The sequence below is a fragment of the Saccopteryx leptura genome, chromosome 3 (genome assembly GCF_036850995.1).
Source record: "Saccopteryx leptura isolate mSacLep1 chromosome 3, mSacLep1_pri_phased_curated, whole genome shotgun sequence".
Classification (NCBI taxonomy): Eukaryota; Metazoa; Chordata; class Mammalia; order Chiroptera; family Emballonuridae; genus Saccopteryx; species Saccopteryx leptura.
In genome coordinates this window covers 110,163,976-110,190,908 of record NC_089505.1, presented here as the reverse complement: position 1 = coordinate 110,190,908, position 26,933 = coordinate 110,163,976, and the positions used below count along the sequence as shown (strand labels likewise).

General features: G+C 39.8%; 2 protein-coding genes across 6 annotated transcripts in view; both read right to left on the bottom strand.

The window, feature by feature from the left end:
• The window catches only part of ZMYM4 (zinc finger MYM-type containing 4), a 182,538-nt gene extending 181,012 nt beyond the window's left edge, over positions 1-1,526 (bottom strand). For 2 of the 5 annotated variants that reach the window (XM_066375822.1, XM_066375825.1), the window contains exon 1: positions 449-1,526. In XM_066375822.1, the coding sequence (XP_066231919.1) occupies positions 449-496 (48 nt within the window). In that variant the 5' untranslated portion in view covers positions 497-1,526. Of the gene's footprint in view, positions 1-264; positions 379-448 lie in introns of those variants that run through there. The other 3 variants (XM_066375823.1, XM_066375827.1, XM_066375826.1) reach the window with 3 other exon arrangements.
• A 5,003-nt stretch (positions 1,527-6,529) lies between these two features.
• LOC136398286 (large ribosomal subunit protein uL11-like) overlaps positions 6,530-26,933 on the bottom strand; it is a 30,412-nt gene continuing 10,008 nt past the window's right edge. Inside the window, 3 exon segments of the mRNA XM_066372642.1 lie at positions 6,530-6,666; positions 6,669-6,714; positions 7,347-7,664. Of these exon segments, the coding sequence (XP_066228739.1) occupies positions 6,530-6,666; positions 6,669-6,714; positions 7,347-7,664 (501 nt within the window).

Sequence of the window (26,933 nt, the reverse complement as noted above, 5' to 3'; positions counted from 1 at the left end):
GAGAAGGTATTACTTCAGAACCCTCCGGTTATCCCTCATAAGACCCCCCCCTCAGGACTTATTCCCGCCACCGCCACCCTCACAGGACCTCTCCCCAGTTAAACTTCCAGACTCTGACTTACCAAACATACACTTAAGAATATGACACCTTCCCTTCCCTAGCCCAAGTAGCCGACCCCCAATGCTGGAAAATTTTTTAAAAGCAAACAACAGCCCCCGCCCCTCCCCCTCCCCCTCCCAACCAGCGGCAAATCTTTGTCCCACCTGCCGAAGGACCACTCTCCAGCGCACTCCAGACCCACGGTTGCCCCAGTCCTGCCCGCAACCTTTCCCCAGCCGGGACTCGGCGACCCCTCCACGAGCTTGCGCTTGGCCATTCCCGGCCCTGGCCCCGGGACGCAGCTCCCGCCCCGCCCCCCCGCCGCCCGCCGCCCGAGTTCTGCCTCACCTCACCTACCCTCTTTCGGGGGCCGGACTCCACCTCTCTCTCCGCCATGTTGTGCCCCGCTTGGAACCGCTGCGGCTCCCGGTGCGGTGGCGGTGAAACCTCTCGGCCCCCGGCCCCCGCCCACACTGCAGGCACGGCCGCCTCGCGGCAGCTTCCCGGGACCCGACCGAACCTGATGCTGAAAGTGGGGAGGGGGCGGGTGCCGCGCGCTGGGTCGGAGATCTTGAGATCCCACGGGTACTCGCGTGGGCGGTATGGCCTGCCCAGGAAAGGGGAGGGGGATTGGGACTCGGGGGGTTAATGGCCTCCGAGGGGCCCCGTGAGTAGGATTATTTTTTCTCAGAGAAATTCCTCCGCCTGCGGTTTCTTAAAGGGATCACTAAAACCAGCCCCTTGCGCGCGTCCCTGATGCGCAGGCGCACCTTAAGCCCCTCCTCCCTTTCCCACCAAGCCCCTGGTCTTGAGCCTGCGCGGTGAGTGGCCCAGGGTAGGCCAAATCCTGCAAGTCTCTTTGCTGCCAGCAGCTACTCCCACCACTCAACTATGGCCGCTGCCTTAAAGGGACCATGACGCAGTGATGAAGGAAGAATGAGAAATATTAGTGAAAGGACTGTCTGGAGAATTGGGTGAAATATTGTTGAGGTGTCCAGATCATCATCTCACACCTGACTGCAGAGGTACCAGTGTAAAGAGAAATTGATGGTGAACTGAAGTTCTCAGTGGACCTCTGAACCTGAAGAATCTCAACCAATGAGGCAACAGCCAGTCATTTCAAGGAGACACAGCTTTCCTGACTTTAGACAGCTGGACCGAAGCACAGGGCATAGAAAACTAAAGGCCAACTCTCATTGCCTAACCTCAAAATCAGATCCTTTGAAGACTGAACAAACAACTGGAGATCATTTCCTCAATAATAATTTGTCCTTAGAATATCTAAATCAAGAGGATTTTAGGAACCATTTATTCCCAATGGTAAAATTGCAGCCTGGTCAAGGGAAGTAATTTATCCCAAGCACCTAGAGCCTGGTGTGAAATTAAACTCAAGATTTTAGTTGCATTCATCCAGGCTTTTCAATGAACCAAGATGTCTTCAAAGCTTCAGACCAAGAGATAAATTTGTTTTAATCCAGAAGATTAAAATTCCATGATACATTAATAAAATTGTGATTCTTCTATGATGTGTGATGATTTGCAGATATTGTGTGTCCTCACTCACCTTCATTGAAGCAGCTTTGAGAATTTGACTTAAAGGATAAGCAGCTTAATCTCTAAGCAGAAAACTGGGAAATAGATTTGGGTCTATCTTGCCCTGAAACCTAAGCTAAGGAGAGCTGATGAGAATGAGGACTTGATTCATTCCTCTTTATCCATGCCAGTCCCCCAGCTTCAGGTAGAAAAAAATTGTCCTAATGGGATTCATGATGCTAGCGTACGGGGATCATATAAGTAAGAAATAAAAAAAGTCGCCTCTGAAGATCATTCCTCATGACAAAAGAAAAAAAATCAAAAGCAACTCCTAAAATCACAGGATAATGAGATTTAAACTTCTGTATATCACCTTAACTTTTGTGTGTCACTTAGTGGCTCTTTTGAAAATGAGAACTCAGCTAATCCACCACATTTTGCTGAAAACTATCTGAAATTGCTGGAAGTTTCCATGCTGGTTCTTGCTTAGGCCTGTTCATTTTTTTATTTCATTTCTGTGTAGGAAAAAGGAGAGAAGTACCAAAAGAAAAAAAAAAGTGTTTTTCATCCAGAATTTTCCAAACCCATCAGACCCTTTAGTTTCATGTTCAGGACAAGAAGGAAATAAAAAGAGAAACCAAGAAAAGATAGTTCCAGGGAATGTGTGTACATGAAAGGTCTGGTAGTTTCTATCTATTTTATTGGTAGTGGAGTATTTCCTGCTAATAAAATCTGATGACTTAAAATGAAGCTGCTAAATATGAAGTGGAAATAAGGAACCCATAAACCTGCTCACCATACCTCCTCCTTGCCCTCTCTCTTCCTTTTGACAACCCCCCCACCTTAGAGAAATGTTGCTTTTTTTTTCAGAACACAGTTTAAAGCCAGGGTTTGTCCAACTCTCCATTTTAAAGATGGAGTCACACAGACATAGAAAGATGTGAGTTGCTTGAGATCACCCAAAAGATTAGTAACAGCCTCAGAGCTAAAACATGAATCTGCACTCCTTCCCCCCAACACCTTGCTTAAGGCTGTCTGCTATCTTAGACTGTTTCTAGAGGTACTGAGAAGTATTGAGACTTGAATAGGCAAGATTGTGCATTCCAGATCATATAAAAGTGTACCCTGACTGTTTGATACAATCATCCACTTAGGGGAAGGAGAAAAGAGAAAACCAACATTGGTGAACTTTGCAAAGTTAATCATATTATCCTGATTTTACATAGGGATTTATATAGATTGACTAGGCCAAGGTCATTCAGAAGAGAAGCCAAGCCAGAATTCAAAGGCTTTTTCTTCCTGCTTATTCAAATATGTCATAAATTGGAGGTTGCAAATTGGTGGCCTTGCAGACAAATCTGTCCCACAGACATATGTTTGATTTGCACCAAGTATAGCTGTGTGATCTTGGTCAAGTTACTTGCTCTGTACCTCAATTCCCTCATCTGTAAAATAAGTTTTTGGGAGGCTTATTAATATTTCTAGCCTGACCTGTGGTGGTGCAATGGATAAAGTGTCAACCTGGAATGCTGAGGTTGCTGGTTCAAAACCCTGGGCTTACCTGGTCAAGGCACAAATGGGAGTTTATGCTTTCTGCTCCTCCCCCTTTCTCCCTCCCTTTCTTTCTCTTTATCTTTCTCTCTCCCTCCCCTCTCTAAAATGAATTTTAAAATATTTCTAAATCTCTTACACCATTTTTGGTTCCTAGTGCCATCAAGAGTATATTGTTTTAAGCCCTGGCTGACCCCCAGTCAGGGCACATACGAGAAGCAATCAATGTGTACACAACTAAGTGGAACAATTATATGAAACAAGTTGATGCTTCTCTCTCTCTCTCTCTCTCTCTCTCTCTCTCTCTCAATCAATGGGAAAAAAATTTTAAGATATTACTTTATATTTTTTTAATTTTTCAAATTATATGCCAACATTTAAAATGGGATATTTCACATACAAATATAATCTTCTGACTTCTCTTTTAAAAGTAGAATATAATGGCATAATATTTTGCAAATATCAAACTGGCTCATTTCAATTTTCTTCTTTAAATCATGTTCATAATAGACCCTTGCCTGAAGTATAGTTCTGAGACTTATTTTCTTAATCAAGGCAGAATAAAATAGAATTTGTGGAGAAAAACAGAATTTGCTCAATTTCCTTAATTCCATTTGACCTGTGAAGTTCAGTACACAGTGAGACTCTCGTAGAGTTCTCCTGCACTCCAATCAGATGCTCACTTCATCTAGCCATAAACCTGTAGTACAGGGAAATAAAAGAAAAATCTGACTCTTCACTAAAGAGTAGAGGGAAGAAGGAAGAGAGATAAGAAAAGCAGCAATTGAGAGACACATGTCCCTATTTTCCACCCCAGCTCTTCAAAATAGAAAGCATTCTTGCCTAGCTTCTGTTTGGAATTTCAAGTAGAGATGCCTTGCAGACTATAACCATAACAGCAAGCAAACAGCCATATGTAAGTAAAAGTGATCCCTGGTGTAGTTGGGAAGAGAGAAAATGCCTGCATTTAGCTCCTTGTAGTGTCTTGTAGCACCCTTACTGGGGTGAACCCAAGTTTTGCTGGTCTTGAGGTTTATGTGGTGGGGGGGGGGGACACGGAGAAGATTTTAAAAGATCAAGAACATAAACCCTGGCTGGATAGCTCAGTTGGTTAGAGCTTTGTGCTGAACAGAGTTCACCAGTTCGATATCCAATCAGGGCACATACAAGAACAGATAGATTTTCTTCTCTCTCTCTCTCTCTCTCTCTCTTCATTCCCCTCTCTCTCTAAAATCAATAAAAATAAAAATAAATTTTTTAAAAATATAGAGAATGAGAAATTCCAAATATGAAATCAGAGACAGAGTCTTGGAAGGAGTCTGCAGGTGAGTGACTGTCCACTCTGGTGTGATATAAAATGTATCCAGAAGCTCCTCCATTCCCTGTAGAGCAGTGGTAGTCAACCTGGTCCCTACTGCCCACCAGTGGGCGTTCCAGCTTTCATGGTGGGTGGTAGCAGAGCAACCAAAGTATAAATAAAAAGATAGATTTAACTATAGTAAGTTATTTTATAAAGATTTATTCTGCAAAACTTGGCAAAAATCCGACATAAAGTACTTGGTAAGTAATTATTATTATATGCTTTAACTTGCTATAAATCTGCTTTATAAACTTTTAAAGTAAAGTTACTTCCCTACTTTATAAATCACCCATTACTGTGGAACTGGTGGGTGCTTAGAAAATTTTACTACTAACAGAGATATAAAAGTGGGCAGTAGGTATAAAAAGGTTGACTACCCGTGATGTAGAGGAATAAGGAAGGTAACCAAGAAAACTGACTGGCAGATATAAAGAGAAGTAGCTTTGAGGATTTCACAGGGCAGGCAACAAAAAGTAGTAACAGTCAACCTCAGGAAAACCTGTGGGTGGCCTCCGGGTTATTAGAAAGCTTAGAGAGGCCAGGCTGCAAGATACACCACTTGCTGACCAACAGGTTGCTGAGCATCCAGAGAAGTAAGAGAATAGTACAAGGAGATCAAAGAGATTCAAGGTATCAGGCTTTTAAAACACCATAATGCCTCATACACTCAGACACCAAAGGGACAGATGCAAAGGTAGAGAATAGCTATATAAAAGAGCATTTCTTCCCCAGAAGAGGGTATTACCTAAAGAAATTATATCCATAGATTCAAATATGTTCTTTTTTCATTGGATATTTAGGTGTATTAAACAAATTCAGAGAATGTTAGCAAGAAGAAAGTAACTAGAGTACTAGGATGAAAAGTGATTGGAGTAGGGTTACTTTAGATATGGAAGCCAAAAAATATTTTTTTCTGAGGAAGTGACATTTGAGCTGATACTGAATAATGAGCAAGAGCTGTCTGTGTGTGAATAAATGTCAGGGCAGAGCATTCCAGGCAGGGTAATCAGCAAGTGTAAAGTCCCTTAACAGGAACAAACTTGAAGTGTTCAAGAACAGCAAGGTGCCAGTGTTACTAGACCTTACTGGGAGGGCAGAAGATTAAGTCAAAGAAGTAAAGCCATGGTAAGTGCACTTAATTTTATTCTACGTATGAGGAAAAATCACTGAGACATTTTTTTTTAAAGAGTGATAAGCCCTGACTGGATGCTCAGTTAGTTGAAGCGTTGTCCTGAAGCACAGAGGTTGTCAGTTCAATCCCCAGTCAGGGCACATACAAGAACAGATCAATGTCCCTTTCACTCTCTCACTCTCTTCCTTCCTCTCTCTAAAAAAAAAAAAAAAAAAATCAATTAAAATAAAAATGATTGTCCTTCATAATTTGGGTGGGCTTCATTCAACCCATTGAAGGCCTTAATACAACAAAGACTGACACTCTCTCACCCTACCTTAAGGAAGAAGAAATTTTGCCAGCAACAGCCTTGAACTACAACATTGGCTCTCCCATGGGTGTACAACCTGCTGACCCACCCTGAAGATTTAAGTGTCCATAATTCTTAAATTATTTTTCTCCATACACATACAAACATTCTATTGGATCTCTTACTCTGAAGAACTCTAATAAGCAGCTTCTGATTACTTTTCCAAAGGAAGTAACAGGCACTATCATTTTAAGCACCTACTATGTGTCAAACACTTAATTTTTTCTAGTTGCCTATAACTTGCAGGCAATAACATGTTCCTTAAAGAAAAATTAAAACACAGACAAGCAAAAGAGGAAGAAAATTAAAAACCAATGCATTGCCCAAAGTAGGTGATCATTGGCAATTTTTTGTTGCTTTTTATATCTCTCATATTTATGTATAACTTTTTTCACTTAATGTAACATAAACATATTACCATGCTGATAAAGATTAACCAACATTTTTGATGTCTCCATATATTTCATTGTGTGTGGCTATAGCATATATTTTCCTTTGTGGTTCTTAACTAGCTGGACATTCCACTACACCACTGTTGAAGTCATCTATGATCTCATGAGGGTGGCAGCCATCAACATTACAACCCGCAGACTGGGCAGTCCTCAAGATCTCCTCAATGGTTCCATAGAGTTCTGTAGCTGCATCTATCAGGCAATATTAACAATTTCATCAAAAGTGATATTTCCAGACTGACCAGGCGGTGGCGTCCTGGATAGAACGTCAAACTAGGACTCGGTGGACCCAGGTTCAAAACCCCGAAGTCACTGACTTGAGCTGGGCTCATCCAGCTCAAGCGGAGGCTCACCAGCGTGAGCAAAGGGTTGCTGGCTTGAGCATGGAATCATAGGCATGATCCCATGGTCTCTGGCTTGAGCCCACAGGTTGCTGGCTTGAAGCCCAAGTTCACTGGCTTGAGCCCAAGGTCACTGACTTGAGCAAAGGGTCACTCACTCTGCTGTAGCCCCCAGCCAAGGCACGTATAAGAAAGCAATCAATGAACAACTAAGATGCCGCAACAATGAATTGATGCTTCTCAGCTCTCTTCTTCCTGTCTCTCCCTATCTGTCCCTCTCTCTGATTCTCCCTCTGTCTCTGTCAAAAAAAAAAAAAAAAAAAAGGTGGTATTTCTGGCCTGACCTGTGGTGGTGCAGTGGATAAAGCATTGACCTGGAATGCTGAGGTCACTGGTTTGAAACCCACGCTTCCCTCATCAAGTCACAAATGGGAGTTGATGCTTCCTGCTGCTCCTCCTGCCCTTTTCTCTCTTTCTCCCTCCCCCCCCAAAATGAATAAACTTTTTTTTAAAAAGTGATATTTCCACCATATTTCCAATTATAAGTATGTTTTCTTGTTTCTTTCTGTCTTGTGGCAGTTCTTTGAGGGCTTTGACCATCAGGGCAGAGGCAGAAGGCACTACTACCTCAATCTGGGCTTGTCTGTTCTGAATAGTCAGTTTCACCATAATCCTCAGACCTCTCCAATCACTGGTGGCTTTGGCAATGTCATCACCAATATTTTTGGGAGACAGACTCAGGAGTCTGAGCTTGGGGGCCAAAGCAGACATGGCACTGACTTCCTCACAGGTGCACCTCAGGTATTTGACTTTGATCTTGTTAGGCTCGAACTTTGGTGGAGGTGACTGGTGTCAGATGAACCCAACTGAAGACAACCGAAGCAAGTTGCACCTAGGCTTGTTCTGAGCCAAAAGTTAAAGAGCCTGTGTCCCCTTTTATAGGACATTTAGGTGTTTTCCAGGGTTGTTTTTTTTTTTTTTGCTGTTAACAACATTATAATAAACAACATTATAATAAATGTCCTTTTACACACAACTTTGCAAACATTTTAAATATTGTATTAGGATAAATTCTTAAATGAAAAATTGGTGATTCAAAGGTTATGGTTTCTGATACATGCTGCCAGATTGCCTTCCGGAAACATATCAGTTACATTTGCATCAGCAGTGACAGCCTACTACAAACAAGCTCTCAACCTAGGCAATTTTTTTTTTTTGGTAATACTTTTTTTAATAATTAAAATATAACTTACAGCACCTGACTAGTTGGCTCAGTTGTAGAGTGTCAGCCGGATATGTGGATGTCCCAGGTTCGATTCCTGGTCAGGGCACACAGGAGAAGTGACCGTCTGCTTCTCCACCCCTTCCTCTTCCCCATTTCTCTCTCTCTCTCTCTCTCTCTCTCTCTCTCTCTCTCTCTCTCTCTCCCTCCTGCAGCCATGGCTCAATTGGTTCTAACACAGCAGCCCTAGGCACTGAAGATGGCTCCATGAAGTCTCTGCCTCAAGCAAGGCACCAGATGGGCAGAGGATCAGCCCAAGACAGAGGTTGCCATGTGGATCCCAGTCAGGGTGCATGCAGAAATCTGTCTATCTCCCCTCCTCTCACTTGGAAAAGGAAGAAAAAAATATATATACATACAAATATGTGTGTATATATATATATGTAAGTTATATTTATATATATATAACTGACAGAAAATGTACAAATTATAAGTATATAGCTCAATGTTTTCTTTTAAAAATCATTGTGAATTATATATATATAATATAAAATTTACTATTTTACTTTTTTTTTTTTTTTAGTGCAAAGAGGGAAGACAGAGACAGACTCCCGCATGCACCCCCTCCTGGGATCCACCAGCAAGCCCAGTAGGGGGCGATTCTCTGCCCATCTGGGGCCCTTGCTTCATTGGAACCAGAGCCATTTTTTAGCACCTGAAGTAGAAGCCATGGAGCCATCCTCAGTGCCTGGGCTGTCTCTATGCCTCCTTTCCTCTCACTAAAAAAAAAAAAAGAAAGAAAAAGAAGACTGACCAGGCGATGGTGCAGTGGATACTGTGTTGGACTGGGATGTAAACAACCCAGGTTCGAAACCTGAAGGTTGTAGGCTTGAGCATGGGCTCATCTGGCTTAAGCACGAGCTCACCAGCTTGAGCACAGGGTCTCTGGCTTGAGCGTGGGATCATAAACATGACATGACCCCATGGTCGCTGGCTTGAAGCCCAAGGTCGCTGGCTTGAGCCCAAGGTCTGTGACTTGAGCAAGGGGTCAGTTGCTCTGCTGTATTCCCCTGCTCAAGGTGCATATGAGAATGCAATCAATGAACAACTAAGGAGCCACGTAACAAAGAATTGATGCTTCACATCTCTCTCCCTTCCTGTCTGTCTGTCCCTATCTGTCCCTCTCTCTGACTCTTTTTTTTTTTTTTTGTATTTTTCTGAAGCTGGAAACGGGGAGAGACAGTCAGACAGACTCCCGCATGCACCCGACCGGGATCCACCCGGCACGCCCACCAGGGGGCGACGCTCTGCCCACCAGGGGGCGATGCTCTGCCCCTCCCGGGCGTAGCTCTGCCGTGACCAGAGCCACTCTAGCGCCTGGGGCAGAGGCCAAGGAGCCATCCCCAACGCCCGGGCCATCTTTGCTCCAATGGAGCCTTGGCTGCGGGAGGGGAAGAGAGAGACAGAGAGGAAGGAGGGGATGGGGGTGGAGAAGCAAATGGGTGCCTCTCCTATGTGCCTATAGAGGGAATACAGCAGAGCAACTGACCCCTTGCTCAAGTCACAGACCTTGGGAATCAAACCCCGGAATCAAACCCGGGTCCCCCGCAAGCCAGGCCGACGCTCTACCGCTGAGCCAACCAGCCAGGGCCTCTCTGAGTCTTTATCTCTGTCAAAAAAAAATTAAAAATAAAAATCTATAATCCTGTACCAAGTAAATGATAACTCACCCCTGTTTGATAAATTTTTAAAACATAAAACCAGCTCCAAGATCAATAAATAAAATATTACTAACTTCCCTAAAGCTCCCTTAAGTATCTATTATTAATAACTAAACCCACAAACAAGGGAATAATTCCATCTGTATTCTGTTTATAGCAATACCAATTTGATAAAATAATGGTATCTTACATCTTTGAATTAATTAAGGAGGCTGAACACTTTAAACTATGACTTTTGACCATTTGCATTTCTTCTTTAGGAATGTTAAATGTTATTTAACCCTCAAAAACACAGTGAGAGAAAATCAACAAAACCAAGAGTTGGTTCTTTGAAAAGATCAACATAATTGACAAACTTTAACTAGATTGACAAAGAAAAAATAAAAAAGGACTCAAGCAAAATCAGAAATAAGATAGGACCGTACTCCCAATTCTACAAAAATAAAAAGGATCATAAGTGATTACTATGAAGTTATATCCCAATAAATTAAATAACCTAGATGAAATGGAAAAATTCCTAAAGACACATAACCTTCCAACACTCAATAATGAAGAATAGAAAATCTGAAGAAACCTAACTAGTAAATAAAAACCTCCCAACAAAGAAAAGCCCAGGACCAGATAGATGTACTCAATGGTGAACTGTACCAAACATTTACAGAAATAGCATCAATCCTGCCTGATTTGGCACGGTGAATAAAACATCGACCTGGAATGCTGAGGTTGCCAGTTCAATCCCCCGGGCTTGCCTGGTCAAGGCACATAAAGGAGTTGATGCTTCCTGCTCTTCCCTCTTTCTCTCTCTCTCTCTCTCTCTCTTCTCTCCCTAAAAATGAATAAATAAAATATTTTTAAAAAAAGAAATAACATCAATCCTGCTCAAACTCTTCCCAAAAATTGGAGAATACTTCTTAACTCATTCTCAAAGGGAAGCAAAAATTCTCAACAAAATACTAGCAAACCAAATTTAGCAACATATTAAAAAGATTATTTATATACCAAATGGGATTTATTCCTGGAATGCAAGGATGGTTCAACATATAAAAATCATTATATTTACAGAATTAAGGGAAAAAACACAGCTCATCACCTCAATTGATGCAGAAAAAAACATTTGACAAAATATAATACCTTTTCATAATAAAAACAACCAACAAACTAGGAATAGAATGACACTATATCAACATAATAAAGGCCACTCATAAAAACTCACAGCAAACATCGTACTCAATAGTAAAAGGAGAAAAACTTTTTCTCTAAGATCAGGAACAAGGCAAAGATATCTACTTTCACCACTTATCTACAATATACTAATGAAAATTCTGGACTGAGCAATCAGTCAAGAAAAAGAAAATACATCCATGTTAGAAAAGAAGTAGTAAAAATATTTCTGTTTATAGATGATATGATCATATCTGTAGAAAACCCTAAAACTCTTAGAATTTAATAAATGAACTCAGCAAAGTAGCAGGATACAGTGTCAACACAGAAAAATCAGTAATCAGTTGCATTTCTACACTTTCTGAACAATCTGAAAGGAAATTTTTAAAAATAATTCTACAGTGGTACCTTGAGATACGAATTTAATTCATTCTGTAACCTAGCTGGTAAGTCAGGCACCTCATATATCAAACTGCCAATACTGGACCCATGCACCAACGCGCCAACTAGCGGCAGCTTCCTGAATCACAACGTGTATCTCAGAATTTCGCTCGGCTCTCAAACAAAAATACGAACCAATCATAGCTCGTATCTTTAAAAAATTCATATGTTGGTCTGTTCGTACCTAAGGTACCACTGTATTTACAATAGCATCAAAAAATTGATAGTAAATGCCCAGAAATTAATTTAATCAAGAGGTGAAACAGTTGTAAATAGAAACTACAAGATAGTCTGAGACATGGAAACACATCCCATGTTTATAGATCGAAAGACTTAATATTGTTAAGATGTGAATAGTACCCTCAGTAATCTGCAGGTTCAATGCAATCCTTATTAAAATCCCAGTGAGTATTTTTTACGGAACTAGAATAACCCATCCTAAAATTCATGTAGAAACTCAAGGGATCCTACGTAGCCAAAACTCCTGAAAAAGAAGAGCAAACCTAAAGGACTCACACTTCTGGTTATAAACTTTATTACAAAGCTAGAGTAATCAAAGACAGTGTGGTACTAGCATAAAGACAAACATACAAATCAATGAAATAGAATACAGCATACAGAAAAGAACCTTTGCATATATGGTTAAATGGTTTTGACAAACCTGCGCCAAGTCCATTTAATGGGAAAAGGGTAATCTTTTCAACAACTGGTGCTGGGAAAATTGGAAATCCTCATGCAAAAGAATGAAGTTGGACCTTACCTTATATCATATACAAAAATTAAGTCAAAATGGTTCAAAGACCTAAACATAAGAGCTAAAGTTAAAACTCTTAGAAGAAAACATAAGGGAAAGCTTCATAACATTGGATTTTACAACTATGCCTTGGATATGACATCAAAAGCATAGGCAACAAAAGAAAAAATGAAACGGGACTACATCAAAATTAAAAATTTTGTCCATCAAAAGTTACTATCACAGAGTGAAAAGACAATCCATAGAAAGGGATAAAATATTTGAAAATTATATATCGACTAAGGAATCGATATCCAGAATATATAAGAAACTTGTACAACTCAACAACAACCAAAAAAACAATTATAAAATAAGCAAATGAGAATAGACATTTCTCCAATGAAGACATTCAAATAGCCAATAAACATAAGATGTTCAACATCACTAGTCATTGGGAAAATTCAAAGCCAAGATAAGATACCATTTCACACACATTAATATGGCTATTATTAAAAACAGAACAAAACAAAACAGCCAGTGTTGGTGAGAATGTGGAGAAATTGGAACCCATGTGCACTGCTGGTGGGAATATAAATGGTGCAGCCACTGTGGAAAAGGGTATGGCAATTCTTCAAAAAGTTGAACATAGAATTATTATATGAATCAGCATTTCTACTTCTGAATATATACTCAAAACAAGTGAAAACAGAGACTGGAACAGATATTTGTATACACATGTGTATAGCAGCATTATTCATAATAGCCAAAAGGTGAATGCACCGAAGGGTCCGTCAACAGATGAATGGAGAAAGAAAATGGGGTATGGCCATACAATGAAATATTATTCAATCTTTAAAAAGTAAGAGAATTTTGACACACGGTACAGCATGGATGAATCCTGAAGAATTATGCTATGTGAAATAAGCCAGTCACACAAAAAGACAAATCTTGTACAATTCCACGTATAGGAAGTACCATATCTAGATGTCAGGGGCTGGGCGGGGGTGGTGGTGGTGATGGGGAATAGGAATGGAGATTTAATGTTTAATGGGTATAAAGTGTCAGCTGGTAACGTGAAAAAGTTATAGAAATGGATGATGGTGATGTGGCACAACAATAAATGTACTTAATGCTATAGAACTGTACACTTAAAATAGTTAAAATAATAAATTTATGTTATGCATATTTTACCACAATAAAATAAACCAGGTAAACAACTTCCCCATTTTATAAATAACAATGTTAAGGTTTAGTGCCCTGGCCAGGTAGTTCGGATGGAGCGTTGCCTTGATATGCGGGTTTGACCCCTGGTTAGGGCACATATGAGAATCAACTAATGAATGCATAAATAAGTGAAACAATAAATCAATGTTTCTCTCTCTCCCTCTCTCTCTCTCAAATCAATTTTAAAAATTAATGTCTATCAAGATTATATGACTTTACACAACTAGGAAGAAGAAATGGTATTCAAATCTAAAAATTTTTTAATTAATTTATTTTTTAGATTTTATTTATTCATTTTAGATAGGAGAGAGAGAGAGAAGAGGAGAGTGGAGCAGGAAGCATCAACTCCCATATGTGCCTTGACCAGGCAAGCCCCGGGTATTGAACTGGTGACCTCAGCATTCCAGGTTGACATTTTATCCAATGTGCCACCACAGGCCAGGCAATTTATTGATTTTAGGGGGAGATGAAGAAAAGGAGAGTGGAAGAGAAACATCCAGTTGTTGTTTTCCTTATTTACGTATTCACTGGTTGATTTTTTTTCCTTTAATTTCGCTGGTTGATTCTTGTATGTGCCCTGAATGGGGATTGAACCTTCAACCATAGCTATCCAGACAATGCTCTAACCAACTCAGCTACCCAGCCAGGGCTCAAATCCAAATCTTTTTATTTTATTTATTTATTTTATTTATTTATTTTTACAGAGACAGAGAGAGAGTCAGAGAGAAGGATAGATAGGGACAGATAGGAATGGGGAGAGATGAGAAGCATCAATCATTAGTTTTTCGTTGCGACACCTTAGTTGTTCATTGATTGCTTTCTCATATGTGCCTTGACCGGGGGCCTTCAGCAAACCGAGTAACCCCTTGCTGGAGCCAGTGACCTTGGGTCCAAGCTGGTGAGCTTTGCTCAAACCAGATGAGCCCGCGCTCAAGCTGGAGACCTCAGGGTCTCGAACCTGGGTCCTCCGCATCCCAGTCCAATGTTCTAGCCACTGCACCACCACCTGGTCAGGCTTCATTTTATTTTTTAATTTTTATTTATTCAGTGAGAGAGGAAGAGAGAGAGAGAAAGAGAGAGAGAGAGAGAGAGAGACTGGAACATCATATATGTGCCCTGACTGGGAATCGAACCAATAATCTTTGTGTTTCAGGATGATACTCTAACCAACTGAGCTATCCAGTCAGGGCATCAAATCCAAAGCTTTTAAACACCAACACTTATGTTCTTTTCACTATATTAGTTTTTGTTTATTTGTGTTTTTTAAGGTAAATTTACATATAGTGAAATGCATGGATCTAAAGTGTACATTTTAATGAGTTTTGATAAATTTATATGCCCATTTAGCCACCACTACAATCAAGATACAGCAAATTTCCATGACTCTAGAAAGCACCCTCATGCCCCCTTCCATTCAGTCCCCATTACCTTTTAGGCAACCATTATCCTGATATCTATCACCATAGATCAGTTTTACATGTTCTTCAAGGTCATATAAGTGGAATTATTCAGTTGTACTATTTTTTGTCCGGCCTCTTTGGCTCAACAAAATTTTTCTCTGTGTTGATTCATATTATTTTTTATATCAGTAGTTCATTCTTTTATTGCTGAGTAATATTCCATTTTGTGAGTATGCCACAATTTGATGATTTTTTTCTCTTACTCATGAACATTTGGGTTGTTTCTGTTGGCGGCTCTTATGAATAAAACTAAACACTTTTTCACAAGTCTTTTTATGGTATGTTTTAATTTCCCTTCTCACGTGTCTTGCTTCCGTCAACAGAACAAGAGCAAACTTGATGTAAGCAAATGAAAAAGTCCTTATGTGTTTTCTCTTCCTCTTGCTAATCTTGTCACTACCGTAAGAATAAACACAGGCTAGCCTGCTGGAATATGAGAGACCAAGTGGAGTGAAGCCAAGTCATTCCAGCTGAGGTCACTCTAGACTAGCCAACCCAACAGGTGTTTATGGATTCATGAACAAGTCCAAGTGAGATTAACCTAGTCCAGCCCAGGTCACCAGAACAGCCCAGGTGACCCATAGAGTCATAAAAAATAATAAATGGTGGTTCCTTTAAGTCACTGAGTTTTGGGGTAGTTGTTATACAGAATTATTGTGGCAATAAATAATTTTTACACATATGTACCAGTTTTCTGTTGCTTCATAACAAGTTGCCAGAAATGTAGAGGATTAAAACAACACTAATATACCTGACCTGTGGTAGCTCAGTGGATAAAGTATTGACCCTGGAACGCTGAGGTTACTGGTTGGAAACCCCAGGTTTGCCTGGTCAGGGCACATATGAGAAGCAACTACTGAAAGTTAATATTTCCTGCTCCTCCTCCTGATCTCTCTCTCTCTTAAAAATCAATAAATAAAATCTTTATTTTTTCCTTAAGTGAGTAGCAGGGAGGCAGAGAAACAGAGAAACAGACTCCTACATGCACCCTGACCAGGATCTGGGGCCACTAATCCATTGCTCAGCAACCTAGCTATCAGCATTATATTCCTTTTTTTTTTTTTTTAATTTTTAGTGAGAGAAGGGAAGGCAGAGACAGACTACCGCATGCACTCTCATAGGGATCCACTTGGCAAGCCCATTAGGGGGCAATGCTCTGCCATCTGGGGCCCATGCTTTGTTTACAACCGGAACCATTTTTTAGCACCTAAGGCGGAGGCCATGGAGCCACCCTCAGCACCGGGGACCAACTCGCTCTAACAGAGCCTTGACTGCAGGAGGGAGAAGAGAGAGAACATTAAGCGAAAGGGGTGGAGAATCAGATGGGCGCTTCTCCTGTGTGCCCTGACTGGGAATCATACCCAGGACATCCACATGCTGGGCCAACACTCTACCACTGAGCCAATCGGCTAGGGCCTCAGCATTATTATTTTTTTTTTTTTACAGAGACAGAGAGTGAGTCAGAGAGAGGGATAGACAGGGACAGACAGACAGGACCGGAGAGAGATGAGAAGCATCAAACATTAGTTTTTCATTACACGTTGCAACACCGTAGTTGTTCATTGATAGCTTTCTCACATGTGCCTTGATCACGGGCCTTCAGCAGACCGAGCAACCCCTTGCTGGAGCCAGCGACTTTGGGTCCAAGCTGGTGAGCCTTGCTCAAACCCCATGAGCCCACTCTCAAGCTGGTGACTCGGGGTCTCGAACCTGGGTCCTTCCACATCCCAGTCCGATGCTCGATCCACTGCGCCACCGCCTGGTCAGGCAACATTATATTCTTAAAAACAGTTCTAGGCCCTGGTTGGTTGCTAAGTGGTAGAGCATCCGCCCAGCTATGGACATCCTGAGTTTAATTCCCAGTCAGGGCACACAAAAGAAGCAATCTTCTGCTTCTCTTTCTTCCCTCTCCCACTTCTTCCCTCCTCTCTTCTTTTTTTTTTTTTTTTGTATTTTTTTTTTTTTTGTATTTTTCTGAAGCTGGAAACCGGGAGAGACAGTCAGACAAACTCCCGCATGCGCCCTACCGGGATCCACCCGGCATGTCCACCAGGGGGCGACACTCTGCCCACCAGGGGGCGATGCTCTGCCCCTCCAGGGCGTTGCTCTGTCGCGACCAGAGCCACTCCAGCGCCTGGGGTAGAGGCCAAGGAGCCATCCCCAGCTCCCGGGCCATCTTTGCTCCAATGGAGCCTCGCTGCGGGAGGGAGGGGGAGAGAGAGACAGAGAGGAAGGAGAGGGGGAGGGGCGGAGAAGCAGATGGGCGCTTCCCCTGTGTGCCCTGGCCGGGAATCGAACCCGGGACTTCTGCACACCAGGCTGACGCTCTACCACTGAGCCCTCCTCTCTTCTTATAGCCAGTGGCTCAGTTGATTCAAGTGTTGGTCTCTGGCGCTGAGGATACAGTTGGTCCAAGTGCATCAGCTTCAGGTGCTAAAAACAGCTCGATTGATTCAAGCATCAGTCCCAGATGGAAGTTGCCAGGTGAATCCCAGTCAGAGTGCATGTGGAGTCTGTCTCACTATCTCCCCTCCTCTCACGTAAACAAAACAACAACAACAAAAGTTCTAATCCTGTTGCACTCAGTCTCTAAATCACCAATTCTCAAGCTCTCTGCATCAAGACCCCTTTACACTCTTAAAAGTTATTGAGCTTTACACTGGGGAACAATTTTTTTTTTCATTTTCTTTTGCATGAGGTTTTAGAACTGTTTCTATATATTTCTGCATCACTGATTCCAAATCTGAAATCCATTTTTTGGTGCATGCTCTAGTTTTTATGCTATTTTAATTTCTTTTTGTTACAGTTAATGGTATGCATTGGTTTTTAAATTGGAGTCAAAGGGCAACGACTCTTGGATTGAACATAACCACAAGGCAATTAATGTTTTACAAACATCAGTTTTACATAATTGTAGTTGTTTTTAAATGTAAAAAATTATTAACTGATAAAAATACTCTCTTATTTTGCTTTAAGATTGAATCATGGCTTCATTGAGTAGGCATAAATATAAGAATAGTCTTGACACCTTGTGTTATATATGTGGCTGTTACACACTTCAACGTCAAAGACGCAATATTTCATCATTTGTGACACATGCATATATTACCTATTTTCAGTGGTACCAATTGGTTATTCAACTCATCTGCGAGAAGATTATAATGACATAAAAATTGTCCTTGACTTTCTGAAATATGAGGAGCATAACTGGATCATTTGTATGGATCTTAAAATGATAAATTTCCTGCTAGGACAACAGAGAGGCTTCACGAAATATTCTTGCTTTCTGTGTTTGTGGGACAGCCGAGCTCAGGAGAAACACTGGAAACAGAAGGAGTGGCTAAAACGTGAAGCTCTGAAAGTAGGGATGCAAAATATTGTGAATGAACCTGTAGTTAATCGAGACAGGATCATTTTTCCCCCACTTCACATCAAACTTGGTTTAATGAAGCAGTTTGTTCAGGCTTTGAATAGAGAAAGTGAATGCTTTCAACATATTATTTCTGCTTTTCCTGCCTTGTCTTTCGAGAAGATAAAAGCAGGTATATTCAATGGACCTCAAATTCAAACCCTCATATGTGACGTAGAATTTGCCAGGAAAATGAATAAGGAGGAGAAAGCAGCATGGCAGTCTTTTGTGTCAGTTACAAAGAACTTCCTTGGCAACAAAAAAGCAGAAAACTATGAACTTCTGGTTCAAAGGATGCTGTTGGCTTTCTGTGATATTGGATGTAACATGAGCATTAAGATTCACTTCCTGAACAGTCACCTTGATAAGTTTCCCAAAAATCTTGGAGCTGTTAGTGATGAGCAGACTACTGCTGGAGCATCAAACGAGATTGTCCTCAACAAGTACACAAACGCAGGAGCTACAAACGCAAATTTTTGCCTGAATAGAATTTAAATAAGTTTTGCGCAAATTTTATGATTAAAATAAGTGTTTTAATATATTCTATTTTGAAATTGTAGACAAATTCTGATGCAATCATATCTTTTAGTGTACTAGTGTATTTACTGCATTATATAAATTATTATATTTTCACAAAGATGATGCCCAAGAAGACATTCTACTACATTATGTTAATCTAAATGTTGAAAATTTTACAATAAGATGAAAACATAAATCTTGAATTGCAGAAAAACTGTAGCTTACAGAGAAAAAGTAATGTCAGATTTGAGATCAGCACACTTTAATTAGGTAAGAACAAGTGTTTTTGTGGATGCAACAAAAATTTTGTTCCCCAGTGTTTTATATATATATATATATGGTGGGCGGTAGTGGAACAACCAAACAGTGCCACAATTGGCCCACCATGAAAGCTGGACCGCCCACTAGTGGGAAAGGAGGGACCCAGTTGACCAGCACTGAAAAAGTGGGCGGTTTTTATAAAAAGGTTCGCCATCACGGGGATAGAGCATCAGACTGGGACGCAAAGGACCCAGGTTTGAAATCCTGGGGTCGCTGGCTTGAGAGTGGGCTCATCTGGTTTGAGCAAGGCTCACCAGCTTGAGCCCAAGGTTGCTGGCTTGAGCAAGGGGTCATTCACTCTACTGTAGCCCCCTGGTCAAGGCACATATGAGAAAGCAATCAATGAATAACTAAGGTGCCATGAAGAAGAATTGATGCTTCTCATCTCTCTCCCTTTCTGTCTATCTGGCCTTATCTGTCCCTCTCTCTGTCTGTCACCAAAGAAAATAATAATAAATAAATATATTCCAAAACAAAATATTTAGTAAGCAAGCAAAATTGACAAAAAAAACTGCTGAGCTAAAGCAAGCCCAGTAATAATTTAGCAAGAAGCCTGACTGGGTGGTGGCGCAGTGGATAGAGCGTTGGACTGGGATGCGGAAGACCCAGGTTCGAGACCCCAAGGTCGCCAGCTTGAGTGAGGGCTCATCTGGTTTGAGCAAAAGCTCACCAGCTTGAGCCCAAGATTACTGTCTCGAGCAAGGGGTTACTCGGTCTGCTGAAGGCCCGCGGTCAAGGCACGTATGAGAAAGCAATCAATGAACAGTTAAGGTGTTGCAATGTGCAACGAAAAACTAATGACTGATGCTTCTCATCTCTCCATTCCTGTCTGTCTATCTCTCTCTCTGTCTCTGTAAAAAACAAAATTAGCAAGAAAAGTGGAATGTTTTACATTTTTGCGAACCTTTTTTATGTCGGGCTTAATAGAAAACAACTGGATTCTTGTATCTTCTGCATTCAGTCTATTGTGATATGCTACTTTGGTCAAAGTCTACGAAGAAAACATGGCCTCATACAGATTATATAATTGAAAAAAAAAAGTATTTTGAAAGCCTTTTGGGTATGAATATTTTTCTTTGGTATTATACTAATAATCAACACATAGTAGTTTATTTTCTTAAGCTTTTATTTATTGATTTTAGAGAGAGAGAAAGGCAGGGTGGGGGGAGAAGTATGAAGCATCAACTCATACATGCCTTTCATATATGCCTTGAATGGGCAAGCTCAGGGTTTTCGAATCAACCACCTCAGCATTCCAGTTTGACACTTTATCCACTGGACCACCACAGATCCAGGCAACAAATAGTCATTCACAAAAGATAGTTTCAATGAATCTGAAACCATATTAATGAATTCTGCATTCTGTCACATTAAAATACATTTGTCTGTCTTCTACCCTGAATGGATGTTCTATCTATGACTAATTTTATAGCACCATGCATTGATCATTTGGAAAATATTGGTTCACTACATTATGCTGATCTTCCAAATGCTGACATGGTTCATTATAAAATATCAAAAAATCTCATGTATTAATGTCACCACTAGTCTTATCATAAAAGTCTTCAAGTACAGTAGTCTCCCCCATTATCACAGTTTTACTGTCCTTGTCTTCAGGTACCTGAGGTCAACTGTGTCTGAAAATATTAAATAAAAAATACCAGAAATAAACAATTCATAAGTTTTAAAGCAAGCGTCCCCAAACTTTTTACACAGGGGGCCAGTTCACTGTCCCTCAGACCATTGGAGGGCCAAACTATAAAAAAACTATGAACAAATCCACCTGACCAGGCAGTTGTGCAGTGAATAGAGCGTCAGACTGGGATGTGGAGGACCCAGGTTCAAGACCCTGAGCTCGCCAGCTTAAGCGCGGGCTCATCTGGTTTGAGCAAAGCTCACCAGCTTGGACCCAAGGTCGCTGGCTTGAGCAAGGGGTTAGTCAGTCTGCTGTAGCCCTTCGATCAAGGCACATATGAGAAAGCAATCAATGAACAACTAAGGTGTCACAACGAAAAACTAAAGATTGATGCTTCTCATCTCTCTCCGTTCCTGTCTGGGGTGTCCCTATCTATCCCTCTCTCTGACTCTCTCTCTGTCTCTGTAAAAAAATAAAAATAAATAAAATTAATAAATTTAAAAAAACTATGAACAAGTCTCTATGCACACTGCACATATCTTATTTTAAAGTAAAAAAACAAAACAGGAACAAATACAATATTTAAAATAAAGAACAAGTAAATTTAAATCAACAAACTGACCAGTATTTCAATGGGAACTATGCTCCCCTCACTGACCACCAATGAAAGAGGTGCCCCTTCTGGAAGTGAGGCAGGGGCCGGATAAATGGCCTCAGGGGGCCCATGCAGCCTGTGGGCCGTAGTTTTGGGACCCCTGTTTTAAAGTATGTGTCATGCTGACTATTGTGATGAAATCTCAGGCAATTCTATGCTATCCCACCTGAGATGTGATTCGCCACTTTGTCCAGCTCACTTCACTTCATCATGTAGGCATCATATCTTACATCACCACAGGAAGAAGGGTGAGTACAGTACAAGAATATATATATTTAGAGTGAGAGATGGAGACCACATTCACACAACTTTTATTATAAATTGTTAAAGTTTTTCTTTCTTTTTTTCTTCTTTTTTAAAAATTTTTTTCTTAAGTGAGAAGCAGGCAGACAGAAAGACAGACTCCCACATGCACCTCTACCGGGATCCACCAGGCAAGCCCCTTACCTGCCAATGCTCTGCCTATCTGGGGCATTGCTCTGTTGCTTGGCAACAGAGCTATTTTAGTGCCTGAGGCAAAGCCATAGAACCATCATTAGCGCCCAGGAACAACTTGCTTTGACCGAGCCATGGCTGCAGGAGGAGAAGAGAGAGATTGAGAGAAAGAAGGGAGAAGGTGAGGGGTGGGGAAGCAGATGGTTGGTTCTCTTATGTGCCATGACTGGGAATCAAACCCAAGACATCCACATGCTGGGCTGATGCTTCACCACTGAGCCAACCAGCTAAGGCCTGTTCTATCTTATTATTAGTTATTATTGCTAATCTCTTACTCTGCCTAATTGATAAGTTAAACTTTTTCATATATATATATATGAAAAAACATAGTACAATATATCTAAGGTTTGGAACTATCTGAGATTTTAGGCATCCACTGGGGGTCTTGGAACATATCCCCCACAAATAAATGGGATCTACTGTATTGGCAGATACAAGTTTTCCAAAATTCTAATTTTGCATGAAAGCTTAAATTTTATTATTGACAAGAAATACTATCAATTTTTTCCTTGAAGTAATAGTCTCATTTTGTTCCATTTTCAGAAGATATTTGACAAATACCCAAGTCTGTATAACCATAGTTTGTCTGTCAATCATTCTTTCAAGTAAAAATGGTCTTCTATGAAAAAGGCAACTAGATCAGCTTTTAACTCAATTTCATAACTACTGTTCCTTGAAACAAACTTCATGGTTGGAGATACACAGCTTAAAAGCTTTCATCACATTTCCTCACACTGAATATTAAAAAGATATGTACTTAACAGTCAAAATTTAATAGAAATAAAATTAATAAATTTTACTGCTTCATCAAGAACATTTGTTTTAGCCCTGGCCAAATAGCTTGGCTGGTTGGAGCATCATCTCGAAGTGCGGAGGTTGCTGGTTCGATCCCTGATCAGTGCACATAAAGGAACAGATCAACGTTCCTGTCTCTCTCTCTTTCCTTCCCTTTCTCTCTAAAAACAATAAAAATAAACATAAAAAAAGAATTACGCTAAGTAAAATAGGCCAGTAACAAAATGACAAATATAGTACTGTATGATTCCACTTATAACAAATATCTAAAGAAATCCAGTTCAGCCTGACTAGGTGGTTGCACAGTGAATAGAATATCGGAATGGGATGTGGAGGATCCAGGTTTGAAACCCTGAGGTTGCCGGCTTGAGCGCGGGCTCACCAGCTTGAGCACGGGGCAGCTAGCTTGAACGTGGGATCATAGACATGACCCTATGGTTGCTAGCTTGAGCCCAAAGGTTGCTGACTTGAAGCCCAAGGTTGCTGGCTTGAACAAGGGGTTACACACTCTGCTGTAGACCCTGGGTCAAGGCATGTATGAGAAAGCAATCACTGAACAACTTAAGAGCCACAATAAAGAATTGATGCTTCTCATCTCTCTCCCTTCCTGTCTATCTGTCCCTATCTGTCCCTCTCTCTGACTCTATCAATCAATCAATCAATCAATCCCATTCACAGAAACAGGATGTAGAAGGGTGGTTTGTTTGTTTTTTTTAAATAATTTTATTTTTTTAATGAGGCGGCATCAATAAATCAGGATACATATATTCAAAGATAACAAATCCAGGTTATCTTGTCGTTCAATTATGTTGCATACCCACCACCCAAAGTCAGATTGTCCTCTGTCACCTTCTATCTTGTTTTATTTGTGCCCCTCCCCCTCCCCCTTTCCCCCTCCCTTTCCCCCCTACCCCCGTAACCACCACACTCTTATCAATGTCTCTTAGTTTCACTTTTATGTCCCACCTACATATGGAATAATGCAGTTCCTGGTTTTTTCTGATTTACTTATTTCGCTTCGTATCATGTTATCAAGATCCCACCATTTTGCTGTAAATGATCCGATGTCATCATTTCTTATGGCTGAGTAGTATTCCATAGTGTATATGTGCCACATCTTCTTTATCCAGTCATCTATTGACGGGCTTTTTGGTTGTTTCCATGTCCTGGCCACTGTGAACAATGCTCCAATGAACATGGGGCTGCATGTGTCTTTACGTATCAATGTTTCTGAATTTTGGGGGGTATATACCCAGTAGAGGGATTGCTGGGTCATATGGTAGTTCTATTTTCAGTTTTTTGAGGAACCACCATACTTTCCTCCATAATGGTTGTACAACTTTACATTCCCACCAACAGTGGATGAGGGTTCCTTTTTCTCCACAGCCTCTCCAACATTTGCTATTACCTGTCTTGTTAATAATAGCTAATCTAACAGGTGTGAGGTGGTATCTCATTGCAGTTTTGATTTGCATTTCTCTAATAGCTAAAGAAGATGAGCATCTTTTCATATATCTGTTGGCCATTTGTATTTCTTCCTGGGAGAAGTGTCTGTTCATGTCCTCTTCCCATTTTTTTATTGGATTGTTTGTTGTTGAGTTTTATGAGTTCTTTGTATATTTTGGATATTAGGCCCTTATCTGAGCTGTTGTTTGAAAATATCATTTCCCATTTAGTTGGCTTTCTGTTTATTTTGTTATCAGTTTCTCTTGCTGAGCAAAAACTTCTTAGTCTGATGTAGTCCCATTCATTAATTTTTGCCTTCACTTCTCTTGCCTGTGGAGTCAAATTCATAAAATTCTCTTTAAAACCCAGGTCCATGAGTTGAGTACCTATGTCTTCTTCTATGTACTTAATTGTTTCAGGTCTTATGTTTAGATCTTTGATCCATTTTGAGTTAATTTTTGTACAGGGGAACAAACTGTAGTCCAGTTTCATTCTTTTGCATGTGGCTTTCCAGTTTTCCCAGCACCATTTATTGAAGAGGCTTTCTTTTCTCCATTGTGTGTTGTTGGCCCCTTTATCAAAAATTATTTGACTATATATATGTGGTTTTATTTCTGGACTGTCTATTCTGTTCCATTGGTCTGAGTGTCTATTTTTCTGCCAATCCCATGCTGTTTTGATTGTCGTGGCCCTATAATATAGTTTGAAGTCAGGTATTGTAATGCCCCCACCTTCATTCTTTTTCTTTAGAATTGCTTTGGCTATTCAGGGGTTTTTATAGTTCCATATAAATCTGATGATTTTTTGCTCTATTTCTTTAAAAAATGTCATTGGAATTTTGATGGGAATTGCATTAAATTTGTATATTGCTTTGGGTAATATGGCCATCTTGATTATATTTATTCTTCCTAACCAAGAACAAGGTATATTCTTCCATCTCATTATATCTTTTTTGATTTCCCTTAACAATGGTTTATAATTTTCATTATATAAGTCCTTTACATTCTTTGTTATGTTTATTCCTAAGTATTTTATTTTTTTTGTTGCAATCGTGAAGGGGATTATTCTTTTGAGTTCATTCTCAATTGTTTCATTGTTGGCATATAGAAAGGCTATTGACTTCTGTATGTTAATTTTGTATCCTGCGACCACACTGTATTGGCTTATTGTTTCTAGTAGTCTTTTTGTGGATTCTTTGGGGTTTTCGATGTATAGGATCATATCATCTGCAAAAAGTGATACCTTTACTTCTTCTTTTCCGATATGGATGCCTTTTATTTCTTTGTCTTGTCTGATTGCTCTGGCTAGAACAGTGTTTCCCAACCTTTTTTGTGCCATGCCCCACCTTAACCTTTTTAAAATTTTTATGTCCCCCCCTATGTAACATACATAATTTTTAACATTAAAAAATTGATTTGTTCACTTAATATAACATAAATGATAGGTTCTAGGAAGAAATCACTATGAAATTGTTAACAAAACATAGTAAGTAAAATTTTAAAACATATAATGAAAAACAGAAATTTAAATTCCAAATAATTTTAATACAGATTTTTCTATATTAATTTATTATTTTAATTTAGTGTGATCCTTGCGCTTGATGCTTACTGCACAGAGATTTTATATTAGGTTCCAATTTGGTTAGCTTTAGTCTCAAGTCTCCACGTTGTGTTATATCCAGCCGATTTCTTTTTTTTAACCAGTAAATCATTTACAGCACTAAATCCACATTCAGCTAAAAATGAAGATGGAAACGGTAGCAATAGTTTTCTTGCACATTTGGTTGAATTTGGGTATTTGATTTCTGTTTCCTCACAAAGCCATGCCATCGCTCCTTTGATATTAAATAAAGCTTTAACTGACTCATCATTTTGCAATTCTGCGAATTCTTCTTGATACTGCATATTTGATATATCAGACAAATCCACTAACATTGGCTGCATCATCCATGTTGGGAAATCAATTTGTTTTAAATCAGAAAATCTTTCTTTTAAATCAGCCGATAGAATATTCAAATGATTGACAATAACAAGTAAAGCGGTATCAGTTACTTCACATTTTTGGAGCCAATGAAACTGTTTAAAGTTTTTGTTGTTAATATGTTTCTGACGTAACTCAATATTGGTAATGAAACCAAATATCTTTGCTTTTGCATTGACAAGAGTTTTATTTGTTCCTTGAAGTTGCTTATTTAATATATTTAGTTTTTCAAAGATATCAGCTAAATAACTCACAAATGCTTTACCATCTATTGTTAACAGATACTTCATTTCAGGTTTGTCGCTTAAAAAATCACTAAGAGTATCAAACAGTTCCATAAATCTTTTCAAACAGTTTCCTTTAGATAGCCATCTTACTTCAGTGTGAAGTAAAAGTCTCACCTGGTCTTCATTTTGTTCTTCACAAAATAGCTTGAAAAGACGCTCACCTTTGGCACTAGCTTTAATAGCATTAACACACTTTATTACTGTATGTAATACTTCATTCAGAACAGGCGAGATGTTTTTAGCTACCAAGTTTTCTCTATGAATAACACAATGCACAAGAATCATTTCTGGATTCGCATCTTTCATCAATTTTAAGCAGCCATTTTTCTTGCCCATCATATTGGGAGCACCATCTGCAGCACAAGATGTTATATTTTTCATTGGTATATCATTGACATCTAAGTAGTTTTTTTAGCTTATTATATATATCTTTGGAGGTAGTGGTGCTTTCTAATCTTTTACAGAACATTTCTTCAGCAAAATGTCCTTTATCAATATATCTTATGTAAGTTATCAATACTGCTTCACTGTCTCTCAAAGTTGATTCATCCATTTGCAAGGAGAATTTTCTTGTTTTCAGCTTTTCAATAAGTTGTTTTTCAATATCCTC